This window comes from Eptatretus burgeri, chromosome 8, assembly GCF_056783735.1.
Source record: "Eptatretus burgeri isolate ZD-2024b chromosome 8, Ebu_testis_v1, whole genome shotgun sequence".
NCBI lineage: Eukaryota > Metazoa > Chordata > Myxini > Myxiniformes > Myxinidae > Eptatretus > Eptatretus burgeri.
The window spans coordinates 8749942-8761268 of NC_140968.1; the positions used below are offsets into that span (position 1 = coordinate 8749942).

Here is an 11327-nt window from a genome sequence, read left to right on the forward strand (position 1 = left end):
TCGCTGGTCTGCAGTCCGACCGTCCTCCGGGCTGGAGAAACAAATAAAGACCCATGGGGTCCGTGTGTGTGTGTGTGTGTGTGTGTGTGTGTGTGTGTGTGTGTGTGTGTGTGCGCGCGCGCGCGCGCGCCTGCGCCGCGTCCAATGAGTCGTGGAACTGCATAAGTGCTTGTGTGTATGTATGTATATATATGTGTATGTATGTATATATATGTATGTATAGATATATATGTATGTATAGATATATATATATATATATATATATATATATATATATATATGCATTCCCTTTCTGATATTTGGCATAAATCTGTCTTCTGTGTTCCCTCGGCCCCCATTGCTTTATAAATAAACCCCATTTGTTAAATGTTTTCAACTCGTCCGTGTCCATTTCTGCCATTGACTGAGTGTGTCGCACGTGTTGTAAATTAACAAGGCCGTTGTGCCCTCGTAACGGGATAATCAGACCGACGGAACTTGGCGATTAAAACCGCTCGGCATCGCACATGGAACGGGCTCGCTAAGCGGCTCGTTTCCATACGAGTTCCGTCGAGGGTGAACTTCCCGGTAGTCGGACCACGTGGGTACTGAGGTAAATTGAAATTGGCAATCAACCCTACCCCACGTGGTCTATCCATTGGCGAGTTCGGTCCAAAAGAAAGGACCAGTCTTCTCCAGAGTTTTCCAGAGAAGTACGATCTATCCATTCCGGGTGGTCGAGTCGAGCCGGCTCCATTGCTCCATCTGGTGGTCGTGCTCGTGGCGGACGTCCCGACACCGCAACAGTATAACCAGGCGGAAAGTTACACAACATTATCAATTATAATATGTGATTAATCAGGTTAATTAATTCCATGCAAATGTTTCTGGTGCTGCAGGTTTTCTGGATTCATCACTTCATCAATTTACACCTTTGTTTATAAAACCCTTGGCCCAACACACTGTTTGCTTGGCCTGTTGGTGTTTTCATCTGAACCTCTGGCTCATGATGCAGTGAATTGAAGTTTAAATCCCATGTACTCAATGTTTATTAATTACATACTGATGACCTTGACATTCATGAAAATGTACACTGACGTGGACTGATGGAGTTGGCCGAAATCTCATCTCAGGAAATTTCAATGAATAAATAAAATGTTTTTTTGTTTGTTTGTTTGAGTAAGAATCTTTGGATCACTCACTCCGGCATGTGGGAGTGAAACAGGAATTTAGTGTGAAACCAAAACCATGTTTTTACAGGTTCATGGGAAAGGAAATGTTTGTTTTCCCTTGTTGTTGAAGTTATATCTCAAAAGGAACATGTCAGTTTGTGGAGTTCAGTAACATCATGTGGATAGGACTTTGGACCAGGTCACTCGAGTGAACTAACCATGTGGATTGTACTTTGGACCAGGTTACTCGAGTGAACTAACCATGTGCTGCAGATATTGATGTTCAGATTGTCAATTTGTGTTTCAATGCGGGAAAATAATTTATTTTTATGGTTTTGTATAACAGCCGATTGCTGCTGGTTGCATCATTGCTGGAAGTTCGGCTGTGCCGGTGATGCACGACCCCTTGTTTCCAGGAAGCCAGTCCTTGTTTTGACGATCTCAGGATGACGGGGGCTCCACCTCAACACGTGGTGTTGTGTATCGACCGGACCCGAGAGGGAGCGATGAGGAAGAAGACTCGGGGTCAGAGGTCAGGAGGTGTATAGTGAAAACCTTGTGACGTTCCGATGTCGGTTTAATAAAACGTTGAGAATATTGATTCCTCATTCTTGGAGTATTTTATAAAATAACAAAACCGTCAAATACAATGGTGGAGATCAGTGAAAACAAGTAGAAAAGTGAACACGAGGAGGAAGAAGAAAAAGAAGAAAAATGAAAGGACGACGAAGAACTTCCGGGTTGTTGTTCCTGTAAACCTCGATCCGAGATCCTCGTGGTCGGGACGGGACTGATGGTAAGAGGTATTTTGGGTATTCTAATATAACACTAAAAACGGGAATCTAAAGAAATAATACTTTTATGTTTCTTGACGACGTCGATGAAGGAAAGTTAAAGGAGTTTTTATTGAATGTTTGTTGAGGTGTTTGATTGTTAATTTCATGAGGTGTTTTTCACTCCTTTTGTTTATAATCAAATCATCACTAAACTTCCTTCAACGATGTTAAACCTCATTCTTCCTTTTTTTAACTACAAAACTACCAGAAACATTTTATAATTGACTTGTATATCCAATTTGATCTCTAAACGAGGAGTAACGAGGGTACGAGGTTCGATTACCGACTTTACCTGTTCTGTGGGTTTTTAACGTTCATAATCTGAATGGAGATGAAAACCCTGATTAATAATCTATAAACTCAAAAAGATCGTGTGGGTCTAAAATGTAACATTCCTCGTTAACCTTCCACCGACATTCCATCTGACTGGCCCCCACCGCCCTGCCTCCAACCAGACTGCCCCTGCCATCCTGCCCCCCATCAGGCTGGCCCCCGCCGCCCTGCCCCCCATCAGGCTGGCCCCCGCCACCCTGCCCCCCATCAGGCTGGCCCCCGCCGCCCTGCCCCCCATCAGGCTGGCCCCCGCCACCCTGCCCCCATCAGGCTGCCCCCTCCGCCCTGCCCCCCATCAGGCTGGCCCCCCGCCGCCCTGCCCCCCATCAGGCTGGCCCCCCGCCGCCCTGCCCCCATCAGGCTGGCCCCCGCCGCCCTGCCCCCCATCAGGCTGGCCCCCCGCCGCCCTGCCCCCCATCAGGCTGGCCCCCCGCCGCCCTGCCCCCCATCAGGCTGGCCCCCCGCCGCCCTGCCCCCCATCAGGCTGCCCCCCGCCGCCCTGCCCCCATCAGGCTGGCCCCCGCCGCCCTGCCCCCCATCAGGCTGGCCCCCCGCCGCCCTGCCCCCCATCAGGCTGGCCCCCCGCCGCCCTGCCCCCCATCAGGCTGGCCCCCGCCGCCCTGCCCCCCATCAGGCTGGCCCCCGCCGCCCTGCCCCCCATCAGGCTGGCCCCCGCCACCCTTTCCCCAATCATACTGGGCCCCGCCGCCCTGCCCCCACCAGTACTGGCGCCACCACCTCTCCCTAAATCAGCCTGGCTCCTGCCACCCTTCCCCCAACCGGGCTGGCCCTACCCCCCCCCCCCCATCAGGTTCCGAAACATCTCCCATCCATGTACAAATCTAGTTTGTGAGATGACGGTGTAGAACTTGTTGAACAGGATATTTATCTTCTCGGAAAGTGTAAATTCATGATGAATCTGTGAGAAAGTTCAAGTAAAAGTAAATTGAGATGTTTGTTTGTTTTTCTCTCCACACGTGGATTTCAGAAGGTGGAACGGAGCCCTCCAGGTGTGTGTATAATGTGTGTATCATCACTTCAATATATGTGTTTATATTTACCCCTTGGTTGCATCAGTATGTATGTCTGTATGTGTGGATGGATGTATTGTTACAGATTTGGAAACCTTGTGCACACAAGCAGCCAGAGTCCCCATAGTACAGTTATTTCAATAAGAATGTGTTTTGTCGTTAGAATCCATCCCCTATGTCGAATGGGAATTTCGTGTGTGCGCTTGGAGTGATTTTTAAGTCAGGTTTTTATTATATCCACAACAACAACAACAGCGACGCCGACCCACACTCGACCCCGTCGCCATTGCCCATGTGTTTTTGGCTGAGGGCGTGGGCGGAGCCTCCGTCGCTTCGGATCGAGGCTCTGCCCCAAGGCAGGGCATGGACGTTTCCTCCAGCGAATGAGCGAAGGGCGAGCATGACACGCATGCCCCAGCCAATCGGGAGGTGACCACGAGTCGTCCCACAAACCCTCGTCCAATCAGATGGTGAGTGGCGAGGAGAAGAGAACCCTCCCACCTCAGAAGAGTCGAATGGTGGTCAGGACCAGGGTTCGGCAGAGAGAGGAGTTCATGGAGATTGCCGAGCAGTCTGTCGTCGTGGCTCAGTGGTTGTCGACGAGGGCTCTGCAGACGGTCGTGGTCGTGGTTTAGAGTGGTCTGCTGTCCTTTGGTGGGCAAGTCTGGTGACCGAGCAGCCAGGGTCGTGGGCAATGGACTTCAGGTCGTGGGTTCGAGTCCCACCGTGGTGGTTCGGGTCGGTGTGACCGCACGAGGCGGCCCAGCTCTACCGACTAAAGACCCACAGGGTCCAGTTTCTTTTGGGTGTGTGTGTGTGTGTCCCCGTGGGCCCCGTCTGTAAGTACAAACTGTAAAGTGCCTGTGTTCCTTGGTTTGCATTTCTTTTATTCATTATAACTCTGCTCTGTCTCCCCTCCCGGATTATTCTTTATAAATAAACCCCCGTGTTAAATGTTCCAGTTTGTTGTTCGTGTTTTCTTTCATTGACCCAGCACGGTGTGGGTTTGAGAAATAGTAAGGCCGTTCGTGCCGTAAATTGTTCATTTGGTCCGGCGTGGCCTTGGTGGCTTCTGCTTGGTTACGCCGCATCCGAGTCGGTGATAGCGACTCGGTTCGGACAAAGTCGGTCGAGGGTGTGGTTTTCCCCGGTAGTTGGACGTCGTGGGTACTTAGGTATATTGAAATTAGGCAATTAACCCTACACCACGCCGTCGAAATATTGGCGACCATGCTCCGCAAAGGGACCCTTGAGCTTTCGGAGTTGTCCGAGAGTCACGACCTAAATTCTGGGTGTTCGGTGGGAGACGACTCTACTGCTCCACCTTGTGGTCGTTTATCGCCACTGAACCCTGGCCCACAACAGTCTGGAGTGTTGTCCAGGCTCGAATGAGAGCTAACAAACAACGTACAGCAAGAGGGGAGGGAGAGGGAAGGACAAAACAGTGGGGAACAAGAGGGGGAGCACTCGGGAGAGTGCAAAACCTCCGCCGCCAATACTGCTGGGTCACTCAAGTGAACCTTATATCTTGTTCATTAAATATGATGTCAACAGTGCTGACAGTAATCGTTCTTTTCTCCAACATTTTTTTTTGGGGGGGGGGGGGGTTGGAAATCACTTAAAACATGTAAAAATGGAAGAAAAAAAAATAGAAATTTTCTTGAAAAAAAACTTGCAAAATTTTTTTTTTCTCGAACAATTTTTTTTGGGGGGGGGGGGACCAAGTCCAAAATTTAATGGCATGATCCTTGGACCATACCTAACCCCCCCACCAAGTTTCGTCGAAATCCGTTAGTTTTTCCGTAATACTGTTCACAAACGAACAAACAAATAAACCAACGTATCTTGCCAAAAGGTGACCATGTGTGACTTCTTTAAGGTCACACTGAGGTGAACAGAGCTGCTATCCACCAGGAGCGACTCCTTGAGGAATATCTGCCTACGAGAGATTGCGATGACAATCGTTCTCCAGAGTAACCATGAAAAATATGTGTTTGCCTCATAACGTAACCAAATGACGTCATAATGTCTCAAGCTTGACATATCGAGAAAGCACTCAGAGGTGTTTAATTTGAAGTACTACACGATATGGTTGAAACTTGAAAATTTGACCTTGGGGTCAAATATCTTTGACCTCTGGCGCTAACCATGAAGGTCAAGGCCAATCGCAACCAAAAACTAATCAGCTGAGCGCCAGACCATATACAACATTCCCATAAAGTTTGGAGACGAGTAGATTAAAATTACTCAAAAAATAAGGGTTTCGTCGACTCCCCTGATTTGCGACAAAGTGACCTTGACCTTTGACCTTGACCTTCAAAATTTTATGCGCTGAAAGGGACCTCTATAGGCCTCTGATATGCGAAGTTACAAAAATTTCCAATGATAACTGTGCTCTGCAGAGTGATTTATACGTGATTACAGACAAACAAAAAAAAAACCATATGAAGGTCAAGGCCAATCACCACCAAAAATTAATCAGCTGAGCGCCAGACCATGAACTATATTCCCATGAAGTTTGAAGACGATCCGATCAAAATTACTCAAAAAATAAGGGTTTCGTCGACTCCCCTGATTTGCGACAGTGACCTTGACCTTTGACCTTGACCTTCAAAATTTTATGTGCTGAAAGGAACCTCTATAGGCCTCTGATGTGCGAAGTTACAAAAATTTCCAATGATAACTGTGCCCTGCAGAATTTTTTATGCGTGATTACAGACAAACAAACAAACAAAAAAAAAAAAAAACATACAAGCTGATGAACATTTCTTGCAAAAACTTTGTTTTGGCAAGAAAACAAACAAACAAACAAACAAACAGAAAGGGGTGAAAACGGTAACCTCCATCCATCTTCGAAGATGGCGGAGGTTAACAAAGACATTAGGAGATATGTGGAACGGAGAGTGATGGGGCAGGGAACATGGGGTGAACAAGATGTACACTTCAGGGACTTTCAGGACTTCACAAAGCAGCAAATTTGAATGAGGGGGGGGGGTTTGGGTGAATTAACGGGGGTGGAAAAGATTGTGGTTTTGGATGGGGGAAGAGAAGAGGTGCTGGTGAACAGCTGTTTTGAAGACCTGGAGGGAAGAGTGGGGTTGAAGAGGGTGTGGGAGTTTATTCCAAAGGTGGGAATATGGAGGAATGAAAGAGTGACGGTGAGCAGTGATGATTGATTTTGGTAGTTTTTATCAGAAGAGGGTTCCTGGCGGATATTGAATGTCCTGTGGAAATATGGGGGTGGTGGGGCGGGGGTGAATATCGCAGACAGAGAGGGGGAGGGGGGGACGAGACCAGACCAGAGAGGAGACAGCAGAAGACAGAAAGATCGCCGACTTGCCTGCGGTGAGTGAGAGGCCCAAAGATTTGGCCTCACCGCAGGAGATACCAATGATCCTAAATGCCTTGGTTTCTGCAGCGTGAAGCTTAGAAAGGTAAGAGGCAGGAGCACCAGCCCAGAGGGGAGAGCAGTACTCCATCAGGCTGTGGACGAAAGCTTTGTATGTGGTCAGGAGCACTTTTTTTTATCTCCAAAGAGCTTTTCTGTGTTTCAGGATGGGATTGGCAGAAGACAGACAGCAAGAGCCTATTATTAGAAAAAGATGGTGGGGCCAGGGCCGTATTGAGGAGCAGGTGACGCAGGAGACCGTCTGGGGTGCTGGCTTTGTGTGACCCAGCCAGGAAGATATAACAGGTATTAACAACGAAATTTGGCAAAGGAGGTGGCAATTCAGATTTGGTCGATCACATCTGTGCAACACCAACACCACGATTCAGATTAGATATATCCGTTGAGCTTATGACTCAATTTAATAAGGTGATTGGGGAGGGGATGGGAGTGTGAGGATGAGAAAAGTGGGGCAGGTGCAGGGTTATCACCAGGGTGTTAATAAAGGGATAATTTGGTGGCTGGGAAAAGGAGGGTGGGGAGCTGCTGTTTTGGAGTGAACAATACACAACATCAATCCCACAATATCCCATGACAAGACCCTTGCTACCCCTTCATCACTGCCTGCCCTGACTGCCCCTCACTGCTGCCTGCCCTGATTGCCCCCTCTCCACTGCCTGCCGTGACTTCCCCTCACCACTGCCAACCCTGACTGACTCTCACCACCCCATACCCCCTCATGAGGCATTCACATGTTGAACAAATGGAAAGGGGGCTCCGAAGACGATGACTTGCATGGGGCTTCAGTTCATCTCGGGCTGCTCCTGGGTGGTGGCAGTTGCAGATTCGAAGCAATAGAGCTCACACTGTATGAAGGGAAATTCATTAATTCATTCATTGGAAGCATGTACCACAGTGCGCCACTGCGTCCACTTTGCACTTGTACTCCAGGGGCTTCCATCTGGCCATCCCCAAGGCAAATGCCTGACCCATCCCCATCACTTAAGGATAGGACATTCCAGACACCCCATCAAAGGGATGCCTCAGATTAACTTGAGGAGACACGTCTGGTGGACGACACCTCAGCACCACCACAACACACACGACAGTGTGTTTTGTGGTGGACGGAGGACAAATACTCCCACCAACTTCCAAGGAAAGGTAAGCAACTGCAGGAGGATGTCTGCAGATGCAGTTGGCACCAGATATGTATGGTTGTTGGCTCACAAGTAGCTCCTCTGCCCTTGTGGCAGGTTTTGTATTTAATCCTGCTGGGTGGACATGAAAGGGAAATGAGAAAGAAGAAAAGGAATAAGAGGTTCTTCCCCCACCATGGCTTTTCTGCTTGTTTTATCCTTGTTTTGTGGAGCCGTGGTGTTGCTGTTGATGCATTTCCGTTTTTGTCTCTGGACATTGATTATGTGCTTATTGATGAAACAATAATGAGGGTGGGAGTGGTGAGGTGGCACTTTAGTTTTGGATCTTTCATTTTGTTTGCAGTGCCTGCTGGTTGCGTCATTGCTGTGAGTGTGGCTGTGCCGCTGATGTAGTGCCCCTGTATTTTCAAGAAGAAATTTGGAATTTGGTCAGCGTGCTCGTGATAGCTGGCCTCATCTTCGAGAAAGACTCCATGGGATCTTTAATGTCTCCCAACTAATGCTGTGAGAGTGGATGCCCAGTTGAACGTTCATCTGAAGGACGGCACACACGTTGATCCCTTTCCCAATCTGTGAAACACCATGGTGACAGTTTATTGCCGTGTCGGGATTCAAACCCAAGCAAGACAACTCGGGGTCAGTATGCCTACCTCGAGTCCATCCTGCAAGCTCACATGGAGTGAACAAACTGACTGCAAAGCCCTGCATTGATTGGATAAAATACAGAGGAAAGAAAATAACATGAACAAGTCTGAAGACGACAATGTTTCACGAGCGGTATTTGACGATGTCGATTGTTTCAGAAGTCAAGGATGAGACAATGTGATAATGTTTGACCAAGTTATAGAAATGATCAACATGATGTGGTATGAGTGACAGGTTTGAGCTGCAAAATGTCAAAAACCCGGTTTCGTTCAACAACTTTCAAAATTTGACCTTTGCATAACCTTAAAAGGTCACAAAACAATGTTGTGGACATTAAAATAAGGAAACAGGATACATACTTTTGCTTATTGGAGTTAGTTCGTCGAAGAAGGTCGAAAACCCAGTTCGATTCTCACAACTTTGAAAATTTGACCTTTGTGAACTTTAAAGGTCAAAGGTCAAGGATTATGACCTTTGGTGCAAAACTTCTTCTGGAACATTCCAGGAACAATATAACATCATCTGGACTCGATGGAATTTCGCACTCCTTGGATTATCCATATTTTGATGAAATCAACGTAAAAACAGATTTGAAGGGGTGCCACGGGCAAGGTGTTCGAGATGGAGCAAAATGGTTTCAAGACTTTAGGTGGGGAATGACCTCAACATTATGAATACAAAATGTTGTCATCCTCGCTCTCAAAGTTTGGGCGGTCGTATGATTTTTATGTCAAAATTCGTAATTTTCTTCGTGACCTTGTGACCTTGATCTTGGGACGAAAATGAAAAATCGAGCTCCGTGGGGCTATGCATTTGCCATTGGGCTAACCAAATACTGAAACCCCTGCCAGATTCGACAAACCCCTCAGAGAAGATGGATTTTTATGTCAAAATTCGCAATTTTCTCAGTTTGTGACCTTGACCTTGGGACGAAAATAAAAAAAATCGAGCTCTGTGGGACAATGCAGGTTCCATTGGGCGAAGTAAATACTGAAACCTCTGCCAGATTCGACAAACCCCCTCGGAGAAGATGCAAATTGAAATCGGCTACCCCCTAAAAACACGTTTTTTTTGGGCGTGGGTCCGCCCACAATGGGCGCACCACGCCCATTTTCAGGAAAACACAACAAGATCATGATATAAACCTCCCACCAAAATTTTATCAGGATCGGGTCAAAACCCACGGAGCTATGCTCGGGACAGACAGACAGACAGACAGACAGACAGATACACAACAATAACGAATATAGTGGTCACTTATTTTTTTCGTGAAAACATTTTTTCGTGAACCAATAACCTTTCCTTTGTTAATATAAGCATTGTGTCCCTGACAGGTCATCGGTGAAATGGACACATTCTTGGAATGGCTCCAATCACAAGGTCTGAGAACAGAAACAGCCGAAGCAGTGATCAATGTTCTTGGAATTGAGAATCGGAAGGTTCTTCAAGCTTGTACAGACTCTGATGCATTGCGAACAGAGCTCCTCTCTCTCGCCAAAGAGAAATTTAAATTTGCAATGTATGCCGACTTTTGTAAGTTTGTGAATTCTTTTTTGAAGCCGCAGGTTCTCCAGCTTGCAGGCTCTTCTCTGTTGGGAAGTCTATTCATCAACTTGGAGAATGTTATTCAAGAACTTTCCAGTTTCTGCAAAAAGTTTATTGGATTCCAAAATTTGCAGCTGGAAAATATTCCTGGTGTCCGTGGAATCCGTTTCAGTGATGTCTGCAACCTCCATGATCAGGATGACGGATTAACACCCAAGTCTGGTATGTCACTATTTTATACACCTGAGCATATCAAGAAGTACCTTGACATTCAACCATGAATGTGTTTTTTCTTGCAACTTAAGGAATCTTTTTTTTGGAACAATTTTGTTTTGAAAACGTTTAGATTCTTGATCGACAGTGAATGTTGTTGTTTTTGTGTCTGCATTGTCGAGGCTCGAATGAGAGCAAACACACCACCGAACAACAAGGTGGGCAGGAGACAAGTAGTGGAGAGGGAAGGGCAAAACAGTGGGGAACAGAGCTATTCGGAGAACTGTGGAAGGGAGAGGGATGGGGTGGGGTACACAGGGTAAACAAGATGGACACCACAGGGACTTTGAGAACCTTGCACGACAGGGAACTTTTGGGAAGGAAAACAGGGAATTGGATTGAAAGAGATGGATTTGGGGTGCATTTACGGGGGTGGAAAAGATCGTGGTTTTGGATTGGGGAAGATTGGAGGTGGTGGTGAACAGCTATTTTGAAGACCTGGTTGGAAGAGTGGGATTGAAGAGAGAGTGTGCGAGTTTTTTTTCCAAAGGCAAGAGAAAAGTCGAATGAAAGTGTGAAGGTGAGAATTTGGTGAGCAGGGCAGGGTGCCAGAGCGTGTCAACAGCACGCCATATGTCGAGGGATATGGCTCTGATTTCATGTCCATTGTTGGGAGAGCAGAAGCAGCATATCTAGAGTGGAGTGACCTGGTCTGACACCAAATTGATTGTTGAAAATAAAGCCATTGGAGAAGGGGAAGGATTTAATGTCTGAAGCAATGAGGGGTTCCCATAACTTTGCTGATGATTGGGAGTTGGCTGATTGGTTTGCAGTTGCAGGGATCTGTTTTTCCACCTTTTTATGCAGGACGGTAATGTTAATGTGGGTTTTCATTTCTGCATGAGCGGTATTCATCGTTCGTGCACATGATAAGATGGCCCTCAGCCCAACAGATTCTTGTCTATTCCCTTTCCATCAAGACTCATTGGCTTGGAAATACACGATTTATTTACACATTTTACTTTGGG

General features: G+C 47.0%; 1 protein-coding gene across 1 annotated transcript in view; it reads left to right on the top strand.

Annotated features, from left to right (window-relative positions):
• The first annotated feature begins 586 nt into the window (after window positions 1-586).
• Window positions 587-11327, top strand: part of LOC147021051 (uncharacterized) — a 166040-nt gene continuing 155299 nt past the window's right edge. The window contains exons 1-3 of the mRNA XM_085893634.1: window positions 587-1947; window positions 6906-8532; window positions 9876-10308. Of these exons, the coding sequence (XP_085749760.1) occupies window positions 8479-8532; window positions 9876-10308 (487 nt within the window). The 5' untranslated portion in view covers window positions 587-1947; window positions 6906-8478. The remainder of the gene's footprint in view (window positions 1948-6905; window positions 8533-9875; window positions 10309-11327) is intronic.